The sequence below is a fragment of the Lissotriton helveticus genome, chromosome 10 (assembly GCF_964261635.1).
Source record: "Lissotriton helveticus chromosome 10, aLisHel1.1, whole genome shotgun sequence".
NCBI lineage: Eukaryota > Metazoa > Chordata > Amphibia > Caudata > Salamandridae > Lissotriton > Lissotriton helveticus.
In genome coordinates, this window is record NC_136071.1 from 89816873 (window position 1) to 89843336 (window position 26464).

Here is a 26464-nt window from a genome sequence, read left to right on the forward strand (position 1 = left end):
TGCTCTATATGAAAGATACAAATCAGACTCACGCAATCCATACTTCAGTTTCATAAGCAAAAGGCTGCTAGACGTGCTCCAGGCATACAAGTTACTCTATCTCTACTCCAGCATTGGCATGCAGCAGGACAGGAAACAAACAGGCACTGATGCCGAGTCCAACAGCCAGGCAGATTCACTGCAACGTGTAAGCATTACACACCAAATATAACGCAACTGTGCACTGTGGCTACTTCAAGAGATTGATTGTGTTACCTTTAATCGCCAGAACGTGGTATCCAAGCCAGAGCCAAGGTTGATGATTTGACAGTTGCCCTTTGTATGCCGGAGGAAGGCACTCACCAGATGATGGACTCCTTGCACGCGAGCGTAATAGCCTTTAAAGTGAATAAAGCAGAATACACCTTTAGTGATCCGGAAAACACAGAGGAGAGACCAACAAAGATTTCAGCAGGCTCAAAACCAAGAACTGCCGTAAAGAGAAAACAAGTGATCAAGCCTTCCGCCTCCATGCACAAGGCTCTGGGGAAAACTACCTTCCACACTGACTAGCCTTTCATCTTCACTCAGGCAATCCAGAAGTATGCTAAAGACCCTTGTGTTAATCGAGTAGCTAAATGACCCTCGGTAAGGATCAACTGAGCTTCTCCATACAGTGGAACAACAGGAATGATAATTATAATGTTTTTAGCTACCGCTTCATACCACAATTTTAAAGCGCTGTAAATTACAGGCTTTAATAGAACCCATTTCAATGGTGCTCAGATTACTGACATCTGAAGGATGGAAGACTGAGTTAGCCTTACCTGGAACTCAAACTTGTGACATGAAGATCACAGGTGATGTCAGCGGTGAATATTTAACCGACAGAACTGACTACTGCTGACTCCTACAAGGTGCCCTCTCAACCGCACTATTGACAACATCTTAAAGTGCTCCCCACTGACATCCAATGTAGGGTCTCTGTCCATCCTATTGCTGTACAAAGCTCAGTTGTTCCCCATATGGGAATGCACTTTACAAAAAACAATACATACAATTCATACGAGAATATCATTCAAGACAAAAGACCAAACAGTCGCAGAATTCTATAATGTTGTCTGCTGAAAGATGCATCATGGAAGGGGCAGAGTTGCTCCAGTCATTTTTAATAGCCCCCAGCATGCATGCTTGACATAAACAAATCTGGAAGCTGCTCTCACTGATGCCATATAGCACAGTTTTGGTAATTTACTTAAGAGACAGACGATTCCATGAGTTCTTATGACATCTTAATTAATTACAACCGCATTTTAGAAGACACCTAATTTTAAAACCCTTAGCTTAGGAACATTATATTGGGATAAGATGGGAACTTTCTGTGGTGAGAAAAAAAGGATTGGAAGCTAGTCATATCGCTCAGCAACTTGGATGGAGCGACTGGGAATGTGGCTGGAGAGAGGTTATGGAAAATGTGTGTGTGGTCCAGATTTTCTGGAGTGGTTTGAGGACAGCTACAGAACTAGACTGCTTCAAGATGGCTCTGGAATGAAAGACTTCTTTGGTAACCTTACACTTTCAGGGCTCCTTAAAGCAACAGTTTAGCCCTGATTAGGGCTTTCACATTGGGAAAAAAATGTTCTACTTTTTAACAGCTCCGGTTCAGAAATGTGACAGTCCAAAGCATCTACCAGTGGCGCTTCTTAAGAGGTTTTACAGGTAATGTCTGCTAATTTTTATTTTTTTTACTTCTTGGATGAACTATTGTAACCCCACTGTGCCCGGTGTGTGGCTCAAGTACTGAAACTATAGATCACTTTATGTTCACTTGCCCTGACAATGCCCACATCAGAAAAAGGTGGATTATCCCTGCTTGTCGTCTGCTGTCACTTACACGATCCGAAGATACACTATGCGTGTTTAGATCTGACACAACTAGATGGTTTGTGTTCACTTTATCCAGATACTTCCTGTATGCTTGGTGGCTTAGGTCTAAGATGTGGGTTACCCTTTTGGGCAAGTGTGTGAAATAATGTAGAAAGGAACGATCCCTCGCTAAAACTTTGGAAATAATGCACATATCTGATTGTAATTGAATTGACTTGGTGTTTCCCCTGGAGGACTTTAAATGATTATTCAAAGTTTTTTTAGGAGGTTTTATGAATTCTAGTCAGACACATTTTATGTGCTATATTTTACTGCAGCTAATAATCCTTATGATGTTTTTACGATAGAAATTGTACAGATTCTGTTTTAATGTATGATGTGAGCTGTTTGTTTTTATGTGAATGATCATTTATTGATGGAATAAACTATCTAAAATGTTATTTATTTGGGTGGCACTTCAGCACAGGCCACAAATGCCACTGGTTTATTTCCCCAAAAGTTTGGCTAAGAAGGCAGAAAGACTCTTCCCCTTTCCAAAACATACTAAATCCTCACATATCACATGCCAGAAACATTACTTTAGCTTTGATAATGACAGCACGACTCTAGATGCAGAATGTGAGGAAGTACCTGAGCATCTTCGCACGGTGGCCATACAGTTAAGTCTGAGATTGATGTAGAGCAAGATCCATGATAGGGCGTGATGGACCTAATACAGGATTTATGCCACAGGATTAGTAACATCCCCCCAATGAATAAGGTGTTGGCGAAAGGAAGGAATAGTGTAAGTCTGGAGTGAGTTGGTCATTTATTATTGCACTGATCCTCTGTGCTCAGTCGTGACAAACTGCTGAAATTATTTTGTAGCTATGTACTAAACTCTGACTAATATATCCCTAATTGTCTCTTGAATTGTTCTTTGTATTGGGATTTTTGCTTTCGCCCATACATGCTCAATGTATTGTACCATTTTTCGGTCTGGCCAAGAGAAAATGTGAGTGGTCTTGACAGACTCAGGTTTTCAAAACAAATCATAATAAAATACATTCTTTATTACGTACATAGAGGGCTATTGTTTTCAATCTTCCTTATTCGCTGATCTGTTTAAATATCTTTCACATTTTGCTTTCGTCCACAGCAGCATACAACATAGGGCAGTAGATCTCGGTTGTCTGTGAGTAACAACATTTTGCCTGATCACGTGCTCATTCACCTGTAAAGGAGAATACTTCAGTGCCAGGCATAATGCACATGGACTTGTGGGAGACTGCTTTATTTCTATTACATTTAAATATTTTCTGAGGATGCAGCAGCTCAGTTGAATGAGAGCATGCAAGAATCAGCCAGGCCCTCTCAAAAAGCTGACCCAACATTCACAATAAAGCCACACAACATCACGTTGTTTATCATCTGGTTCTTTCCCATCTCAGACATCTCCCTTCTGTTCTGTTTCCTATAGTACATTTTTCTGACAGGTCCACAGCTTGACATTGGTAGGAGCTGAAATGTGAGCTGGGGTAGTGCTCCTCTCTCTGGCCCTCAAGAGCAGGATGCTGAATGAAAAAAGCACATGCAGGGAAGAGTTCTCTGTCTTGAACTGTTCATCACATCACCAACATGACAGCTTGCAGCCTTCTGCATGACTGCACCTTTTCAGCACATGGTCTGTCTGCAGGAATCTGTGAATTTATGAGTCAAGGTCTTCTAAGGAGAAATCAGCATTGGATGGTATTCAAGTGCTGAGGGAATCATGCATTTAAGTGCCAAAGTGCCTTGTGCTTCTAGTGGTGCTCCAGAAACAACTGCACTCTATCCCATATCCTGAGGCTCTAATGACTAGGGTTAGGGGTCAATTCGCTGCGTTTCCAGGTGGCTTGTGTCACTTCCAGAAACTGGCAGCAGGCCCATTCAACATGTACTTTTACGGCAATCTAGTTAAAGTGATTTTGTAGACATTTCTTTTAAAGCGTCACTGTCCTGGGGCAATCACATGAAGACTACATTCATCATTAAAACAGTCAGAGATTGCTAGATATAGTATCAAGTAAATAAAGTCAGTCTAACAATCATAGTCTTAACCACAGACATGACTGAATAGCGCCAACGATCTTTGGCAGTCTTCCTCGCCTTTGGTAATTCATTTCCTCAGCATTTAAACAAGTCGAAAACTCCATCTTAATAGTTGTCATGGGTTGTGACTGCTGTAGGTAAACGCTTTCTAGTAAGATGTATTTGACCTATCATTATTCACAACGCACATCACCAATTCACCTAAACATTCCTTATTTGTATTAATTCTTAACATAATGCGTATTAGATTAGATTTCAGTTTCTAGTCCAGTGATTTTGCTTCACCTCTGAACAGTTACTATCCCTTATTGAGAAATCACACAACATACTGTTGTAAGTTAGCCTAAAATATACAACACTACGCCCAACAATAACTAACTCTTAATAGTCATTGAATCAGCTAAATAGAGGAAATGTTACTAGATTGGGACTTTTATCATATGGATATTAGGAGGAAATGCTGTTTGTTTATGCCAAGCAATGCAGTGGGTAGTAACCGCTACACTAAAGTTTACAAGTCTTTCAGCTCCATTAGAAAACCTGGATAAATTTAATTTTAGCAGTAGTTCAGTTGTAGTAAGGGGTTGCTGAAAACAAATGTCAGAATTGTTTTAAGCACTATATGAATTACTGATTCACTCTCTTATTTCCTTATATTCAAGTAAGACAAGTCGATACGGTCAGCCATACGATCTTGATCAGGAGATTGGAGGAGGTGGGGGTCTCGGGCTTGGCCCTTGATTGGCTGGTGTCTTACCTTGGTAATAGGCACCAGGTGGTGGCCCTGCCACCCTTTAAATCTAACATCAGAAGGGTTGGGCACGGCGTGCCCCAGGGGTCTGCCATCAGCCCTATTTTATTCAATCTCTACCTCCGCCCCCTGATCAAGCTGATAAAATCTTTCGGCATAGCAGTCACCAACTACACTGATGACACCCAACTTATCTTCTCGTTTGAGGGTAAGGAGGCTGTGTCACAAGAGATCTTCCACCGCTGCATGATCACCACGGTGGAATGGCTGAGCCACAACTCCTTGCGATTTAACAGCTCCAAAACAGAGGTGTTGCACTGCTCTATTGATCGTACTCCTAGGCCTCTTCCACAGGATTTTTGGCCTCCTTTTCAGGGCACTAGCTTACCGGCTGAATCCGTTCGGAACCTGGGGGTGATGTTCGGCTCCAGCCTGCAGCTAGACGTGTCCGTGAATAAAACGGTGGCCACTTGAATGAATGAATGAATACGAAAATGGCCGCTGTAAGGGAGTCCTAGTGTGGAGCTCCGGGGCTAGGGATCTCCAAATTTGGACTAAATCCCCGAACAGCCCCAAATGGTGTCTCCATACCGAGCGGAACCACAACCAGCTGATATGAGCCGATCTAAGGCGAAACCAAGCAAGAACGAGCAGTGAAGAAAGAAGCCGACGAGAACAAGGTTACCTGGTCAGTGATCTGGACGCGTCCGTCCTCAGAGCCATCCCATGATGTACATCCCGATGGGGGGCAACAGCTGTGGAGGACTCGCAAGACAGACGACATCTGTGCTGCAGCACAAGGCAAGTCGGTGAAGCGGGAGAAGCGGAGGAGCCATCGGCGGCAGCCCTGGTGCCTGTGGACGCGGGCTGGCTGCTGCGGAGGTGAGGTGCGGAGTGATCGTCGAGACCGTCGGAGAGGGTGCGTCCATCCCTTGCCCCGGACCTGCCCTCGCTAACTCGCACAGGGGGAGCCGTGTGACCGTGTAGACGGGGAAGTGAGACGGTGTAGCGGCGCGCCTGACCTTAAAATGGCGGCCGCGTGAGACGCTACCACTGCCTCAGTAAGTGCCTTTTACCGCGAGCTACTGCTCCCGCCCAACACCAGGATAAACAATGCTATAGCATGGACAGCGAAAGAGGACTGGGGCCTTGAAAACGATAAGGAAGGCTACAGAGACATATCTGCCCTAAAAAAGAGAAAAAGGACCACCGAGCCGTGGTAATGGAAAGAGAAAAGGACCGAGAAAAAGCAATAAGGGACTAGATAACAGGAATAGTGGAAAGAAAGGAAGTCTTCTCTCCCCAAGAGAGTGGAAAGAGAGAAAGGAGGAGAAAAGATGAAAAGGACTTAGGATTTAGAGTTTTCTTCTCTCCACAATAAATTACCTGACCAGAACCACCGGTCATTTTTCTACTGAGTAATTTTCAGCAGACAACCCCTTTTTGGTATTCAATTCCATCTAGTTTCTGGATAGGTCAAACCCCTTTTTGACATTTAATGCCATCTATTTAATTGACTAACTGGGTATTGATGATGCCATCAAAATTTCAATGGATTTCGACGACTATGATTTCATTATGATTAATCTTCCTCATGGACTATTCTTCATCTGATAACCCCTTTGATTACCAAAGTTATTTAATTAATTAATTAATACGCAGGGCATCACAACCACAAAGGTTCAATCGTGAGCTACGATAGCTTAACTGCTAGGTCAACTTAGAAGATACCTTCGACAGGGAAAACCAGACCTATACTTCCGAAACCATAGACCGGGAATAACCTCACAGCCTGGACTCTCCCCTGACCTTACTATATAAGAATTATACCTTAGTAGGGAACTATTCAGAACAGATAGACAAAGAAGTCGGAAGACCCACAACGATTAGCTGACATGGATGGAAGATACCGAAGCATGACTAGACCCAATGCAAGGAGTATTGAATACCCAACTACCCTATCCAAAAACGCTGCAAAAAAACTCAAACATAGCACCTTAAGGAAAAATCCGGACACCTTATTCGTTGACCCTTATTTTGATAGAACTAAGGGAGCTATGATAAATGATCTGATATTCTACACTGACAAAACTGCTAAATGGCGTGATGCCTTGACAAAAACGTTATTCACGAAAGATATAAAAAACATACCACATGGCATTAAAATAACGATTTCACTAACTAAAAGAAGCAATACTGAACTTTACATTACGCTATACAAAACGGGAATAGTTCTGATACAAGCAGCTAACAAAGAACTTGAGAAATTTAAGGTAACTTTCAAAACCCTGAAGGAATCCATTGAAGGTACAAGCCATCAACAACACCTGACCCCATCAGCTGTCACTCCCGACCCCAACGACCCTATCACCAGTAACTCGAACCAATCTGGCGACCAGGACAATATAACCGCCAATCCTAGAGTTGTCACTGGATTTGAAAGTGCATTACCAGAGATTATGATAGAAGGGATCACGAAGTCTACTAACATTGGAAACAGAGGAAACAGAGTGAAGAATCTGGCCCGAAACGAAGAGCGGATGTTGCCAGCTCAAATCGCCCCCACGCCTGAAGCGACTACCTCAGCTCCAAGGAAAACTCCCGATGAAGATAACCACGACCTTCCTCAACAACCTGGGAATGTGAGTCTTGAATATCACAGTTCCTCACCCATATATTCACCCCCTACACCACTCAACTTGGGGAATAATGAGCCCAACTGTAATAGAGTCAGCAATGCCAACGAAATGAAGGACAACAAAGAAAGATCTGTGGTAAGGAGAACGAACCAATCAGGGAGGAAAACAAAAAATAGAACACAGGCAAGCAGAACTAATGCAAAAAAGATAACTTCACGAATTCAGAATGAAGTTCAGGAGCTCCAGAAACTAGTAGGGAACTTGGTACAAGCCTCGTCGAAATTCTCACAGACAATTGAAAAAATATGGGAGATGACGTTAGGAACCCACACCAAAGTTTCACACATCCAGAATGTTGTACTCAGGCTTAACAGACCTAACAGAACCGATCCTTTATCAAATGAAGAAGTCTTGGTCTTACTCAGATCTTATGAACAACCAGTCCATGAAAGAGAGGAGAGCATCAAAATAGTACCTATTGACTCCAATAGACCGCCAAGAAAGAATGACAGGAAAGCTATCCACAACAACCTACGACACATCCAGGTGACGGCAACGGAATCTGACCATGGCAACGTCCCGAACTCACACGAACCCCTAAAATGCCTGTTATTAAATTGTCGTTCGGCAACGAAACATGCATCTGACATAGCTGCTCTCATCATTAACAAGCAAATCGACCTGGCCTTCCTCACTGAAACTTGGCTCAGTGAATCATCTTCACCTAATTTAGATCTCCTAGTTCCTCCTCAATATAACATTGTCAGATTAGACAGACCTAAGAAAGTGGGAGGAGGGATAGCTTGCATCCACAGGTCTGAGATCGAGGTCAGCCAATTCCAATCTGACCCCCTAGAGTCTTGTGAATACCTTGGTCTCAACATAAAAGCAGCAAACAACCAAAGATGCAACATGCATACGTTCTACCACCCTCCTGGAGATAACGCAAAGTTCTCAGAACAACTCATGGAGATCATAACTACCAACTCTAATCCTGATGCCCACAATATATTCCTTGGTGACTTTAACCTCCACTGGGAGGACGGCAATGACAAACTAGTTAACTCACTGAAAGACTTCCTCACCGAGCTAAACCTTACACAAGCTTGCACATATCCCACTCACTCACAGGGAGGGACCTTAGACTGGATTATTTCAAAGAATAAAGAGGCTTCAATTCTCGCTACTGACCCGTGTGATTGGTCCGACCATCACGCCATAACCTTTGCGATAACCACATTGAAAAAGGGCAGGACCATACAACCCCGCAAGGCCAAAAAACTGGTCCGAGACACAAAAGAGGCCAATATGGAACTATTGGTGGAAAGATGTGAGAAAGTCTTGAAGGCACCAAACAACAGACTGAATGTCAGCGAGTTAACTGAGCACTACTTAACTTCAATAGGAAATATCGTCAATGACACCATGCCTCAGACACTGAAAAGAGTATCCGAGAAACCTAAAAATCCTTGGTTCAGTGAGTCACTAAATGAGGACAGGCGTAAATTGAGAATGGCCGAAAGGAAATGGAGACAACATCCCTCCTCTCCCGAGCTCATAGCCCTCAGGAATACCAGAAGCCAGTATAACAAGAAGATAATTAAATCCAAAAAAGATTTTATAAAAGCCGAACTCGACAATGCCTCAAACAGACCCCGGAAACTCTTTGAGATCTTAAAACATCAATCGAACAAGCTAGCTAAAACAGTTCACGAGAATCCAAATACTCCCTTAAGTTGTGAGGAATTCTCTACATTTTTCATGGAAAAAACGAAAATGCTTGAGGTGGAACTCACAACGGCCGCAATCAACATCTCGACCCCTACCTCACCTACAGAAGAGGCCAATGAGCCAACAGAGAGTCCCCAAACAAAAAATAAGGCAAAATGGGACACATTCGAACTGTATGACCAAGATAAGATCACCAAAACGCTAAGGGAAATCAGACCGAACAACCACTATCAGGACCCTCTACCGGCAAAGTGCGTTAGAGTAATTAGCCATACCCTAGTCCCGATCTGGACTGACATAATAAATGCCTCACTTACCCAAGGGACCCTGCCCGACTGCCTAAAAACAGGCCAGGTTGTGCCCATCATCAAAAAACCGACAGCGGATGCAACTGACCCGAACAACTATCGACCAGTGACCAACATACCTTTATTGGCCAAAACTATTGAGAAGTGCGTACAAGTCCAACTGAGTCAACACATTGCTAAGTTCTCATTACTAGACGATTGCCAATCTGGATTTAGAGCTGGGCATAGTACTGAAACTGCGATCCTGCACATTGTGGATGACGCCCTACAAGCCCTAGACGGAAATCAAGCATGCCTACTGATTCTCCTAGACCTGTCATCTGCATTTGACACGGTAAATCATGAAATGCTGATGACCAGGCTACAAGAAAGGATGGGCTTATCGGGAAATGTACTGAATTGGTTTAGATCTTTCCTGCAAAATAGGACCCAACGTTTCCTGGTCAATCAAGCGACCTCTTCCCCTTGTCCTACTGCCGTCGGGGTCCCACAAGGTTCAACACTATCCCCAGATCTATTCAACCTATATGTTGAACCTCTTACGGAGATCCTTCGGGGATCACAGATACCCTATCACATGTATGCAGACGACACGCAAATATACATAAAGATCGCCTCCCGAGATGACATTGACCTAATGAACAAGACACTAAAGAGAGCTCTACAGTGGTTAACTACGAACCATTTGAAACTAAATGCCCATAAAACTGAATTCCTGTTAATCTCCCCGACAAAGAACCGTCCCGAGGTACAGGAATTGACGAAACTGGTGACAGCACTGAACTGCACCCCGACCCTAGTTAAGTCAGCTAAATCACTTGGAATTACCTTGGATGAGAACCTGGACATGAAAGACCACATAAACTCAATGGCCAAGGGTGCCCGCTTCCATCTGAACTATCTAAGAAAATTGAAACCATACATCTCAAAGACGGACCTAAAACTAGCTGTACAATCCCTAGTTATTTCGAGGATTGAATACGGTTGCACTACGTTAGCGGGTCTACCGAAAACATCCATAGCACCGCTAAAAGCCTGTCTCAATGCAGCGGCAAGACTGATCACGGGATCGAGGAAATTCGACCACATATCCCCTCACCTGAAGACGCTAAACTGGCTACCCTATGAAGCCAGAATTCAAATGAAGATTGCTTGTATTACCCACAGAGCAGTTCACTACAACATGCCGAGATACCTTGCCAAGAAAATTAAGCTATCAGGAAGCAACAGACAAACGAGAAGCGCTAAAGAACTGCTACTGAGGCCAGCCTTTTTCCGTAAGAAAAAGACCTACAACCGAGCGTTCTCAGGAGCCGCCCCCAGAGTCTGGAATTCACTACCTCCTAACATCAGGAAGATTAAAAACTTGATATCATTCAAACGCGAACTGAAGAACTACTTGATGAGCAAATACCTCTCTTAGGGAAGAATAATGGTTACTGATGTGAATATCTTCACCAAAGAGAGACAGCCTCGACTGGAACTTCCTGAAGATCAACTATCTGCTATCAGATTGATTCCATGTTATACATTGGACACACACGTTACTACTAACTTAAACCACAGGGATCTGATATCCATAACTCTCAGACAATACGATGTACCCTCTACCTCACTTTGTTTTATTGCCTAGGATCCCGGATACATGGCAATACTTTTTACTCCTTAATGCTATTTACACATGATATTTGCACTGCTATGCTATACAACCCTACCTCACTCACCCCCTAATACTAATTGGATAGGCCGAATAACTCTTACTTATAATCCCCCTTATAGCTGATCGCCTTAGACCTTATACTCATGTATATCTGTTGTTACTATTGCCTCCATAATTGTCTGTAACTTATCCTTACATGTGAAGCGCTCTGATACCCACGGGTCTTGTCCGCGCTATACAAAACTCTATAAATAAATAAATAAAAACTTGTATGGCACTGCTTCGCACTCTGCGGAAGATCTTACCCATGCTCCCTGTGCAGGTCAGGCCAGAGGTAGTGCGGAGTATCATCTTAAGTAGGCTTGACTACTGTAACGCACTACTTCTGGGAGCGCCTATGACCTTGGTGGGAAAACTGCAGCGTGTTCAGAACTTTGCTGCCAAACTGGCCCTTTCGCGCCGATGTTCTGATTCATCTGCTGTGGCACTCAGGGACCTTCATTGGTTGCCAGTCCCTCAGCGGATTGATTTTAAAGCTCTTTGTCTGGTATTCAGGGCCCTTCATGGACAAGGTCCGTCGCCATTGCAGGACTTGTTCTCCTGGTATACCTTGTCCAGATCTCTCCACTCGGCCTCAGCTTGCTTGGTAGTAGTGCCCAAGATTTTGAAGTCCCGGATGGGAGGTCGGTCCTTCAGGTTCACCGCAGCGAGACTGTGGAACTCTCTACCATTGTGTCTGAGAGGTATGGGAGATCTCCCTGCCTTTAAGAAAGCTTTAAAAACACACCTCTTTCCTAGAACAATGTAAGCTGATCAGTAGCTGGAAACATCTTGTATGGGTTACAATAGTCTAAAGCGCCAGGATACCCATTGGGTGACAGCCATTGCGCTATACAAGTATGCCAATACATACATACATACATACTCAAAGGCAAACCGATCTAGCAATAGTGGACAACATAGAACTACATCAGTCTAGAAATAATCTACCAAGCTCTGGGACAACTGTCATTAGTTGCATCTGTTAAGACTAATTTTTATAGAGTGTCTGCATGGCAGTGAGATAATCCAAGTGGAATTTTCGGAATACCACCTGGGATAAATGTGCATGCTATGAACGTAAAAGGGAAACACTTTTTGTTTAGGTAGTTATCCTCAAAATATAGCATGCAACCATGCCTTGTAGACAACTCATTTAAAAGTTACAATACAAACATATAACCAAAATATCTATTAAATTAAGGATGATTGTAATAAAAAAAAGCTATTGTTATAAATCAGAAAGGAAAATTCTTTTCCGCATTATGGCACTACAGAGCCTGAAATTACACCCTCCTACATATCATGGGGATTTATTAAAGTGATGCAATAAATCTGTATTTGGTGACACTAGTGACTCCAAATCAATAAAGAAACATTTACAGAATGATTTGGAAAGCAGGCTGTAACAAAATGTTTCCTTAAAATAAATGCACTCTGCTCTTGTTGCAGTGACTTGCCTCGGTTGATCTCTGGAGCTTTTCGTTCTTTGGCCTGTCTTACAAAATACTGAATGTAGGGGTCCTTCCAGTAGCCTACACTTACAGCGAACCTGAAAAAAGGAGAAAACCAGTGGTAAGTCTAAAAGCAGCATGAAATGATAACAGTATTTCACAAGTACAGGATGGCAAAAAAAACACCAGCTGATCGCAGTGCAGAGGCTTAACAAAATTGTAGTAAGAGAATGAACGATTGCCCCAAGCTCTGAAATATTCAAACACCTCCCCCTTCTACACCAAAGCAGCCTTTTCCTCAAGAAGCACCCTGCCAGGAGCTTTGCTAACGTTGATAAATCCATCCCGGTCTTCAATCATCAACAAATATCTCTGAGATTTATTTGCCTGAGAAGGTAACAATTCACAAACCTCGACTTATCCAAGAAGTTATGGGGGAAAAATATGATATCGACAACAAGAGCTGTAAAACTACTAATCCGCGTTCATGTCACTGCGAACTAACATGCATGCTAACAGAAAGGAGTCCACATACCACTGGGACAGTACAGAGGGTTCAGTGAACACTGCTGAAATACATGGGTGCAAGTAACAGACTTAAACCTTGGCACAACCCACTGAATCATTTTCTACTCAACTCAATGCAATAAGTAGCAGTGAGTTAGGTAAGTATAACTCATTTATTATATGTTATTGAGCTTTTCTCCAATGTGCTGTACAATGTAGGAAAGCAGGACCAAAATGTGTTAAGATAATCAGGTCTATAACTTTCTTCAGAAGAGGTGTTATTAAAGATCAAACAGAGACACAAAATAACTGCCCCTTGCAGAATCTTCATCAGATACATTTCATCACAGTAAGATTCTGGAATCAATTATGTCAATCAGTCAGGGGAGTTTAAAGCGCGCTACTCAGCCGTGAGGGTCTCAAGGCGCAGGGGGGTGTCCAGCTCAGGGAGATGTCCAACTCCGAATCAGCCGAAAAGTCAGGTCTTGAGGGTCTTCCTGAAGGTGTACAGAGTAGGGGAGCATCTGATGTTGACCGGGAGCTTGTTCCAGGCCTTGGCTGTAATGTAGGAGAAGGCTCTTCCACCCGCTCTGGTTCTGCGGATGTGCGGGGTTTCTGCTAGGGCGAGGTCGGCAGAGCGGAGGTTTCTTTTGGGTACGTGGAAGGAGACTCTTTCGTTGAGGTATTTGGGTCCGGTGTTGTGTAAGGATTTGTAAGCGTGGGTGAGTAGCTTGAAGGTTACTCTCTTCTCGACGGGGAGCCAGTGGAGGTCTTACAGTTTTTGGATGATGTGCTGATGTCATGGGATGCCGAGAAAGAGTCTGGCCGCGGTGTTCTGGATGGTCTGGAGTTTGTGTAGAAGGGATTTGTTAATTCCAGCGTAGAGGGCATTTCCGTAGTCCAGTCTGCTTGTTATGAGTGCATGTGTGATAGTCTTTCTGGCTTCGGTGGGTATCCACTTGAAGGTCTTGCGGAGGATGCAGAGGGTGTTGAAGCAGGTGGAGGCAACAGCGTTGATCTGGCGGGTCATGGTGAGTGAGGAGTCGAGTATGATGCCGAGGTTCCGGGTGTGGTCCGTGGGGGGAGGTTGCCAAGGGCTGTGGGCCACCAGGTGTTGTCCCAAGCTGAGGGGGTGGTTCCAAGGACAAGGACTTCTGTCTTCTTCGAGTTGAGCTTCAGACAGCTGCTGCTCATCCAGGCTGTGACGTCTTTCATTCCTTCCTGAAAGCTGAGTCTGTTGGTTTCGGGGTCCTTCGTGAGGGAGAGGATGAGCTGGGTGTCGTCAGCGTAGAATACTATGCTGAGTCCATGCTGTCAGACGATGGCTCTTATGGGAGCCATGTAGATGTTGAAGAGCGTGGGACTGAGCGATGATCCTTGAGATACTCCGCAGTTGAACTCTGTGGGTTCGGAGAGGAAAGGCGAGAGTCTGATCCTTTGGGTCCTGCCGGTGAGGAAGGAGTGGAGCCAGTGGAGGGCGGTTCCCAGTATGCCAGCGTCGTGGAGTTTGGCTGCAAGAGTGAGGTGGGAAACGGTGTCAAAGGCTGCAGAGAGGTCTAACATGATGAGGGCCGCGGTGTGACCTTGGTCGAGGAGTGTGCAGATGTCATCTGTGGCGGCGAGGAGGGCAGTCTTGGTGCTGTGGTTACTTCGGAATCCGGATTGGGAAGTCGAGGATGGCGTTTTCTTCGATGAAGTTAGTCAGCTAGGCCTTGACGATCTTCTCAGTGACTTTGGCTGCGAAGGGAAGGAGAGAGATAGGTCGGTAGTGTTTCAGGTCTGTCGGGTCTGCTGAGGGTTTCTCGAGGAGGGGCTTGACTTCAGTGCATTACCAGTCGTCGGGGAAGGTGCCGGATTCGAAGGTGGCGGCGGCTCCGTGGAAGATGTGCGGCTGGCAGGGGTCCATGAGTGAGTGCTCTTCATGGTCGTGGTGGTATCTTGGGTGGTGACCAGGGTCCAGGCGGTGATAGTGGGCTGGCTGTTGTCGCTGGAGGGAAGGGTGGTTATTGGAGTCTGTTCGCTGAAGTTGTTGTAGAGGGCCTTGATTTTCAGGTGGACGTAGGAGCAGAGCTTGTTGCAGAGATCCTGGGAGGATGTGATGTCTGTGGTTTCGCTGGGGAGTTTGATGAATTGCTGGATGATGCTGAAGAGTTCCTTTGAGTTGCTGGAGTTGGTGAGGATTTTGTTCCGGCTGAAGGTCTTCTTGGTGGATCTTATGAGGTGGTGGTATTCTGTCATGGCGTTCTTGTAGGTGGGCTGGTCCTTCACACTAGACGTATAGTGAAAGTATATCACCAAACCTAACACATCCCCCTTCCCTGCATGGCCTTAAGAAATAAAAATAACTGAAACTTATAGACTGAAAATTAAAGCCACATCCTAGCGATCAATATGCCCGAAATTCGCACACATGGGTAAGAGACAAATAATCACATTTTTCGATCTGATTGTGACAGTAACTATTCATATCGTTTTGTTCCCCACAATTACTTGCCAATAGTGCTGACCAAATCCTCATACTTTTTAGGTCTGCTTGTAGAACGAACGCTCAAAATCTTTTCCAGTCTCCACGCTGATTCCTCCACCCACAACATGACAGAATCACGCACATCCATCGTGAGCTTTTTTTCATGCTCTCCTCTTTTCCTCATTGCATAGTCACTGCATGTTCCCTTTTTTTCCTTCATCAAGCACTACACTATGAGTTTTCACTTTTATTTCCTTACTCTGACCATTTAGTTGCCCGTCTTGTACGAGAATTCTAGCTTCACTCAAACCATGTCACCCATCTTATATTGCCTTTACTTCGTCTTGAATTTCATGTTGTCTTTCAGTATAACCTCCTTGGATTCTACGTACTTTCTTTCTGAAACACACAGCTTAAATTTTTTCTGCCCATCCTTTCAACCCACGCTGGAGTGACTACAGTACATGAAACACTACCCTTCAAGAGAAAGAAAGAGTCACACTTGTCTCTGAATTTGATGTTGTTCTAACCGCCCAGAGCATTTACCATACATCACCTCTGCTGTCAAAATCATTAAATCCTGCCAACTGTATGCATTCCACTAATTTCCAATTGAACGGTTCTATTAGTCCATTCTCCAACTGGTGACAATCATCTACCTTGCCTTATCACAAGTTGCTAAAGATCATTTTACAACTGATGTGATATAAACTGAGGCCCATTGTCATCACTGCCTCAGAACAACCTTTGCTCCTGAAAATAACCCCACAAAAAGTATTACGTTTGCACTCTTCACCTCCTTAAAAAATCCTACTTCTGGCCACTTAGAGTAATAGTCTACCATAGCAATTATGTTTATACCATCCAAACTCTTAGTACCGAACAGGCCAAAAATATCCATTGCTGCTTTTTATCAAACTCACTTGGGGAAATTCCACAGGCACTCTGGGTGTCTCACATTGAGGATGCAAGACTTATCACAGGTGGCACATGTTACACAGCAACACATGAATCATTCTATATCCCTATCCATATCCGGCCACCAAACGTCCATGTGATACTTTCTTTTCATTGAATGAAAGTACACTATGCCCTTCACTCATGAATCTCAATCTCTCATGCAAAGCTTCCAGCACTACCAATCACTCCCAGCTCTTCAACATCTCTTTTTCTACTGATAATTCTGACCCTTCCTGCCACCTGTTACAGAACTCCTATTAGAGACACACTAATATTCCCCTTTTTAGGTCTCGCCTAAGACATCGCGTTTGCGATGCTTTGGCGAGATATAAAGTAGGGACTTTCAAAAATGCTCCCTAAGGCTTTTCCAGGCGGATTGCCTACAATGCATGTGTGCGGGCGCGTGCACATCGCACACCATTTGGCAGCCTGGGAGCCTCTCTCCGCACTCATGCTAGTTTGCTTGCAGCCGGCATCAGACTTCAAACAATTCAAAGGAATCCGCTACCCCGCCCCCGCCATTTCTGATGTTGTTTTGTTTACCGTGTGCCAGAGCCGGTAATAAACAGCAGCAGCTGGCAGGCACCGTAAGGGGCAGAGCGGCGCACACAATTAAACTGCGTTTATTCACACACCATTTGCCATCCACTGCAGTTTACCCTAACGTTATATACTTTTAGCTAGAATATGCCAACCAGTTTTACAATATCGTTTTTTTTTTCAATAGAGCGCGAGGGAAACGCTTTAACTTTTGCCAATGCTTTCACTTTTGCCGCGTGCTTGTTATAATCGCTGTGTGCACCCCTCTGGGAGTATTTAACCCCTTAGCTTCCACCCGTGCACGGTTTCAGCCACCTCAAGATCCTGTCTGTAGAGGATCCCTGTATTTTCTGTATGTTTGTGGGACACTTGCAGGACACCATGTTTCTCAAAAGAAAAGGTGTCCATTCTAGATCCGGAAAGGCTGGATCCATGAAAAGGTGTCAGAATAGCTTTGGACTATGAAAATAATAATTTGACTGTGTGTAAGTAATCTGGAGGTCATCCAAAGTGCTCTAATGCCCTGGGATACAAAGAATAAAATAAATAACCGTGCTCTCGTGCCTCTCTTTCCTTGCAAGCGCCAGTGCTCTCTCTGCTTTCAGTGGCTCTCTGTCCTTTAACTGCCTCCCCTCCCCCTTGCTAGTCAGTTGCAGCACTTGTTTCCTTCTCTACCCCCATTCGCACACCACCTCTCACTCTTGTTACACCCCCCTTCCACACACCTATACCACTCAGTGCCACATAATTATATGCTACATAATTACACTGCGCTCAACGCAACATACACTCCAAATACCACTCAGTGCCACATAATTACATGCCAAATAATGACACTGCACTCAATGCAACATACACTCCAAATGCCACTCAGTGCCACATAATTACACGCCACATAATTACACTGCACTCAATGGAACATACAATCCAAATACCACTCAGTGCCACATAATTACACTCCACATAATTACACTGCCCTCAATGCAATATACACTCCAAATACCACTCAGTGCCACATAATTACACTGCACACAATGCAACATACACCCCAAATCCCACTCAGTGTCACATAATTACACGCCACATAATTACACAGCACTCAATGCAACATACACTCCAAATACCACTCAGTGCCACATAGTTATATGCAACATAATTACACTGCACTCAATGCAACATACACTCCAAATACCACTCAGTGCCACATAATTACACACCACATAATTACACTCTACTGAATGCACCATACCTTCCACACAATACCACTCAGTACCACATAGTTATATGCTACATAATTACACTGCGTTCAACGCAACATACACTCCAAATACCACTCAGTGCCACATAATTACACGCCAAATAATGACACTGCACTCAATGCAACATACACTCCAAATACCAACTCAGTGCCATATAATTACATGCCACATAATTACACTGCACTCAATGCAACGTACACTCCAAATCCCACTCAGTGCCACATAATTACACAGTACTCAATGCAACATACACTCCAAATACCACTCAGTGCCACATAATTACATGCCACATATTTACACAGCACTCGATGCGACATACACTCCAAATACCACTAAGTGCCACATAATTACACACCACATAATTACACTCTACTGAATGCAACACACACTCCACACAATACCACTCAGTACCACATAATTACACTCTACTGAATACAACATACACTCCACACAATACCACTCCGTGCCACATAATTATATGCGTCATAATTACACTGCGCTCAACACAACATACACTCCAAATACCACTCAGTGCCACATAATTACACGCCACATAATTAGACTGCACTCAATGCAACATACACTCCAAATACCAGTCAGTGCCACATACACGCCACATAATTACACTGCACTCAATGCAACATACACTCCAAATACCACTCAGTGCCACATAGTTACACGCCTCATAATTACACTGCACTCAATGCAACATACACTCCAAATACCACTCAGTGCCACATAGTTACATGCCACATAATTACACTGCACTCAATGCAACATACACGCCACATAATTACACTGCACTCAATGCAACATACACTCCAAATAACACAGTGCCACATAATTACACGCCACATAATTACACTGCACTCAATGCAACATACACTCCAAATACCACTCAGTGCCACATACACGCCACATAATTACACTGCACTCAATGCAACATACACTCCAAATACCACTCAGGGCCACATAGTTACACGCCACATAATTACACTGCACTCAATGCAACATACACTCCAAATACCACACAGTGCCACATAGTTACATGCCACATAATTACACTGCACTCAATGCAACATACACTCCAAATACCACTCAGTGCCACATAATTACACGCCACATAATTACACTGCACTCAATGCAACATACACTCCAAATACCACTCAGTGCCACATAATTACACGCCACATAATTACACTCTACTGAATGAAACACACACGCCACACAATACCACTCAGGGCCACATAATTATATGCTACATAATTACGCTGCACTCAATGCAACATACACTCAGTGCCACATAATTACACACCACATAATTACACTCTACAGAATGCAACACACACTCCACACAATACCACTCAGTACCACATAGTTATATGCTACATACTTACACTGCACTCAATGCAACATACACTCCAAATACCACTCAGTGCCACATAGTTACACGCCACATAATCACACTGCACTCAATGCAACATACACTCCAAATACCACTCAGTGCCACATAATTACACTCTACTGAATGAAACACACACTCCACACAATACCACTCAGGGCCACATAATTATATGCTACATAATTACGCTGCACTCAATGCAACATACACTCCAAACAATACCACTCAGTGCCACATAATTACAGACCACACAATTACACTGTACTGAATACAACATACACTCCACACAATACCACTCATGGCCATTTAATTATATGCTTCATAATTACACTGCGCTCAATGCAACATACACTCCACCAGCCGTCAGTGCATGCCTCCACCAGACACACACACCACCAGCCGTCAGTGCACGCTTCCACCAGGCACACACACCACCAGCCATCAGTGCACAATTTCTACAGGCACACACACCACCAGCCATCAGTGCACACATCAATTGTTAACGCATCCACAATTAACTACTGTAGCAATCGAACTATGGCGCACTTTACTTTTAAATATATTCATCTAAAGCGCAGCATGCCACCATTGCTAAAAAAATAAATACACATTTTTTTGTCCGACAATTTATAGACCCATTGTTGCAATTGGTGTTGCGATATTTAGCAATGCCAATAGCTCAAACTTAATTAATGCGAGACCTATTGCATTGCAAATGCTTGTTTGACTCTGTATCCGCCTCTAACCAATCATCAGCATGCCCCAAACCATGGTCCTTAAATTGCAATTGAAGGACCATTTCATTTTGTACCTTTGGAGATTCTGCAGATTAGCTGTAGTAAAATCCGAATAAAAGCTGTTGGTGTTCTCAGATTAGAGAAATTACAGGCAGAGACAATATTGTCATGTACAATTATATGAAGGTATGACAATGTACGTTTCAGAATGGGAAAAGTGTGATGGCTGACAATACAGATAGAAATTATCTGTGGTTGCATAGATAGCTCTTTAACCAGGATTACACCTAAGGATTTCACTCAGAAAGGGGAGGACCAAGGATAGAGAGTCTAAATGACTTTCATTGATACTTGTGCTTGCTTAGAAGCTACAGTTCTACCATGTTCGGATTCATTCCTAAAAAAAAAATCAACATTATTCACTGCTGGACGGACTCAAGACAGTCATGAAATGATTTCAGTGATAGCGGGGCTTTATGATTGAGAAGAATAGTGACTTTCCAGCCATTTGCGTATGAATAGGAAGTGTGACCAAATGTTTAAATTAAATGAGACGGGGTGGACACAGATGTTAAAAACCATTTTATAAATAGTTAATTTTGGACTTTAAAAAAGTCCGTTTGTAAATCTTGAGTTGATATGTGTACAAGTGGTATCCATACTTTCCTGTTACAGTTAGCAACCTTTTTGATTTTCTGCTTTTACATGATCATCCAACCAGTTATTGCTAGGATGGGAAGAATGGCCTTTATCAGATAACATAGGATAATGCGGATTTAACCCACCCCCTCATGATCCCATTTATGGATCAACTCTTTTTGAAGAAAACATTTACAATTGCACCCAGTTACATCCACATGTCCACAAGTAAATAAAACCATTAAAACGTTATAAATTAAATAAAATAATAACATAGCTCTTCACCTTTGGTATCAAGCTAAGCAGAAAAAAAGACCCTCAACACCACCCCATTCTCCCATCCATTGTTCCCCCAGTGACAGTGTGTGACAGCGAATTGAAACCATGCACCAGAGCGTGGTTTGCCATGTTTACACTTAGCAGCAGCTCTATGCCAACCACCACCCGCCCCTGTATTGTCTACTCTCATGAGTCCAGCCCCGTTAGCCATAATACTATCAAGTATCTGGGACGGGGCACCTCCCGGAATTCAGAAACCATCAAACCCAGGCATTGTATCTATAGGACTGCAAACTGATCTTCCTTACCTGCAATAGTCTTGGACATAAGTTTCCATTCCCATATCATGTATATCCACCATGTGGAATTTGGCACTTTCTCTTTTTCCCATGACCCCAGCACAGTCAACTTCACAGCACGCAAAATCTAAGTGATTAAGCAGTCCCTCTTCAGAGTCTATCCGCGACCCCTAGAACAATGTATGCTAGTAAGCAAATCTGTTTATGTTGACGATTAGGTCCATTTCATCCAGCACCACTGTGCTATACCTTTTGAACTTTGAGTAGTGTCACAGCAAATGCAGAAGACAACCTGTGCCCCTACACCTCCTCCAATACTCCAGACATTTTCTTCTGTTCCATTCATTTCGTCTGACCATGGTATAGGAACAGTGGAGAGCAATTTTAGTAAGCGTTTCTTTCACACTTGCACTGGAACCTCTGTTCCCCACTCTAGAGAAGACATCCATCTATTCCTTATCTGTTAGCTCGCGTTTCAGTTTGGTCTCCCAGCATTTTTGGCTTGCTGATTTATTCCCTGTTGATACAATAATTCTAAATAAGCTACATATTTCATATACAACATGCCTACCTCCGTCTTTATTACGCAATCGTCTCTCAAATGGGATGAGGACGCACACTGACATTTCTTTGATTCCTGTTTGCATGACCCAATGTATAATCTGGCAGTTGGATAGCTGCTCAGTTTCTGACATACCAAATTATTCTTTCATTTGCTTAAAAGATTTGAGCCCCTCCTCATCATACAAATATCACACCCTTTTACAGCCTTCCATTTGCCAGGCTGAATATTCATCTTTATCTAGCGCCCGGATTATGAAATCAGGATTGCCTATGGTCAGTGTAAACGATGAAGGATAGGTGCACACCCCCTTTTTCACCATCACAGAGTCCCAAGTCGCCAAGGTTGCCTCTGTGATTGTTGATGGGGATGAGCTTCATGGTCTCAGCTTTGGGGACAGCCAGACTGCCGTCCATATCTGATCTCCAGCTATTGCTTGTTCCATAAAGCACCAGTGCTTCTTGGTCCTTACCTTGTTCTTCTCCATGACATACCTCAACAGAGTTGCACAGTTGTAATAGTGGTACATAGAATGTACAGTCTAGTCTGTTTTGCTCCGCACATCAAGGAATTCAACAATCAATTAGTCTCCTTCAGCACCCCTTGCTGTAGTTGCAGGAGGAGGATCTGAGCTAACTAAAGAAATCGAGGCAACGTCATCATCTTAACAGCAGCACTCCTCCCCATAAGCAATAGACCCCCAGAGTGCCACAATTGCAAATCTGTCCTTAGGGTACATATTAGTTCCTGGTAGTCTAGTATAGATTTATTCCCTAGATTTGTGTATTTTTCGGCTCTCAGTAAAGGATCTTGACCCCTGAGATCTTACCAAAGGAGGACATTTCTTCCAGCACGGGGCGGTAGCGACACATTTGGGTCTATCAGTGTGTTCCAGAAATTGTCTCTATTTGCCCAAGGCTTCATGCAGAGCTCAAATAGAAGTTGTGAGATCAGGCATCCCCTGACTGGTGCCCCGGTTTATGGGGAACTGCCCCAATCTGATTTAAATGGATCCTGGCCAGATTCATATAATGAACAGTGACACTGATCACCTAGGAGAATGCACTTTCCACTGTCTCTTAAGACTGTTATCTCTTCCATTAGGATAAGGGGTGGACAAATTGTTTCTCAGTAACATTCTTTATACTAAAAAAAAAAACTTGTAGCTGAATTAGATGGTGATGTCTACTTTATGGGTAGGATAACCAATACTGACATTATGCTAACACGAGGTCTACAGTGTGATTAGCCACATAAGTAGCTTGCTGGCTCATCTGGACTAACCCCAAGGTTACCCAGACAGAGAAACAGTCAATGGCCTTTTAATTATTCGCTGATAATCAGCAAGATTTCTACACGCACACAGACCAAGAACCAGGAATCCATTTTTGGGACACTTTGCATGATGTGCACTCACAAACAAATACACACCCTGCATAACTGCAGTATTTACTGGTTTGTGAGATAAATCAGACGTATGAATGCCAAGGAATTTCCAGTTAATACAATGAATGAGAATTATTGGTGTGCGTGCATTAATATCTATGATTCATGCAGTGATAGATGCGCCCAGCCCAGCATCCAACTATTCATTGCAAACTCTCATAGCCAAAATAGAAGCATGCCAAGTTTGTAAGTGACAGATTAAACCCATGACCCGCCTCCCAATCCTTTTGGTGCATTTCTATCACCCTCAAAGAAAGGAGCATTCATTGATAAAGGCGAATACTCCATTTGCAGCGCACAACATTCATACCAGCACAGGGCACCCTTTTACAGCCCACAGCCCAGCAGCACCTTTACCTTTTGCAGATGGAGGCGTCGTCGCAGGTGGACCGGACTGCTTCGTCTGCTGTGTCTGAGCCCAGCCCTGGCATGTCCTTGGAGGACATGGTGACAGGAAAGAAGAGACTAGTGACCACTGTTCACTGCCTACGCACTTAAAGCACTAACATTTCCACCACACATGCCAGGGCATTCCAGAATAAAACTCGAGATTCCCGAAATAGTGCCAAAATTCCGATAACCCCAGCACCGTTTGCTACTCTAACCTATTTCAACAATAACTGAAAATGAAAACAGGTAGGTAAATGTGTAAAGGGTAAGACTAGTTCCCATTAGAGGAAAGACCATTAGCAACGCCGCGTTGTCACGTGACTGGCACGTAAAGCACGTCCCTGGATTAACGCGTGATGCGTGGGGACATCCATGAGCGGAAGTGCGGGGTGAAAGTGCAAGTGCTGCTGTAGAGAGAGCGTGGACCTCGCAAAAATGTTCCCAAGGGCCATAAAGTTTGATCTGTAGTGTGACCGAGGGTCACATTGATGCCAACAGGGTGTGGTAGTCGGCGGTGGAGGGGGGAGGACTGTAAAGGGGGTTTAGGGAAAGTGACTCACTAGATCCAGTGGCTGAATTGTACAATGTAAAACCAGGAAACCTGGGATCAATCTCAGCTACCATACCAAACCTTGATGCTATGCAATTATTTTATTTCACTTTCCCTCCTTTTTGTGCATTATCACAAAAAAGAGCACCTTGAAATACATGAATTTAGGATGTGCACTGAACAAAATGTTCTCCTGTGTTTTATTTATTAAACTATAATGTTGTCCATGCAATAAACAACAGAAAGGTGACCAGTCAACTTTTGCAACAGGTCTTCCACTGTGCTGCAACACATGTTACGGTTTTTTTTAGTAACTTTTGAACCATTTGAGTGGAAACAAATTTTCTTTTGTTAAAATCATCAGATTATGCAACAGATGATGTATTATGTGGCAAATGCGGCAAATCCATATCTATGCAGAAAAACAGTGGCCACAAAATCGCATATTTCCAGTGGCCATGGTTATACCAACCAAGGAGCATAGTCATATCATTGTAGGATTACCATCTGTCCAAAAAAACATTGGGGAAATTTAATTTCCCAATTGATTAATATTCTAAAAGATGCAATTTTAGGTGGGAAACAGCTAAAATAAACTCATTTTTGGATTTAAAAATCACTAATCTCCTGAATCTGTTCTTTTAGCATGTATGCATCTATCAGTAAGAAGGTTGTTGTATTTTGCTTTGTCTCTGCACAGCATTGCAGCAGGGACACGGGTACGATCTGTTTTAATGCATGACTACTCTCATCAGAGCACAATTAAAAAAGTTGTTTAACTGAGTTGTGGTTTAATGAGCTTTCTAAGCATAAAACTTTATTGCATTATTCCTACAAAGCTGCGCCTATTGCAAGGCTTATCCCGCCGTGAAAGGCCCGAATGTGGGCTTTACCACCACAGAATATTGCATGATTATGGAATATAGGTGGCGGAGATCTTGCTATGGTAAAGTATAGTGAAAAGTAAAAGAAAGTTTGTAAAACACGGGAAAATTAGTAAAAATGTTTGTATTCACTATTAGTCTAAATTAATTTCATACATTTAAATGTAGAACAAAAGTGCTCCAGCAGTATTTAAGTTAACATTGTATTTTGGATATATTCAATTCAAATTATTTTGAATATATTCAATTCAGATTATTTTTATAAAGTTGAAATTAAAATTAGGATATTAAAATAAGTTAAAATAAAATATGGTTACTTTTTTTTACATATATTTTTAACATTACATGTATTTTATATTTTTGACTTAAATAATTGATTTCAGTATTATTCTGATTGGGGTTTTAGTTCTACCTCCAAACGTTTCTGTGGAAGGGAGATGCAGTACCAGTGGTTGGGCAAGTGTGGTGCTGGAGTTACTTCAGCTCTGAGCTTGAGTACACTTGTTGATTGTTTTGAGTCCTTTTTGGCTGTGATAAACTTAAAAGTGTAGTTTGTAAATAGGAATGGATTTTTCTGTTATTGCTGGCTATTCACCTGTTGGGACTCTACTCACCCTTCTGGCACCTGGCACAAGTCCTTGAGGTTCTTGACGCTGTCCACACTGCTTCTGCCGCGAGGACTTCCGCCGCGGGATCGGACGCGGACAGGCTGCCCGGGACTACAATTCCCGGCATTCCCGGAGGGCGCACAACAACGGCGTCATCCTAAAGCCCCAGGAGGCGCGTAAGAACGCTCCGAGCCTCCCGCAGCGCGGGATTTTTCTGTTATTGCTGGCTATTCACCTGTAGGGACTCTACTCACCCGTCTGGCACCTGGCACCAGTCCTTGAGGTTCTTGACGCTGTCCACACTGCTTCTGCCGCGAGGACTTTCGCCGTGGGATCGGACGCGGACAGGCGGCCTGGGACTACAATTCCGGGCATTCCCAGAGGACTCTCAGGTTGGTGGCAGCTCCTGAGGTTCGC

General features: G+C 43.4%; 1 protein-coding gene across 1 annotated transcript in view; it reads right to left on the minus strand.

Annotated features, from left to right (window-relative positions):
* LCMT1 (leucine carboxyl methyltransferase 1) overlaps window positions 1–24309 on the minus strand; it is a 172807-nt gene extending 148498 nt beyond the window's left edge. Inside the window, exons 1-3 of the mRNA XM_078664171.1 lie at window positions 23973–24309; window positions 12525–12616; window positions 256–377 (exon numbers count right to left, since the gene is read on the minus strand). Coding sequence (XP_078520297.1) covers window positions 256–377; window positions 12525–12616; window positions 23973–24061 — 303 coding nt within the window. The 5' untranslated portion in view covers window positions 24062–24309. The remainder of the gene's footprint in view (window positions 1–255; window positions 378–12524; window positions 12617–23972) is intronic.
* Between the last annotated feature and the right edge of the window lie 2155 nt (window positions 24310–26464).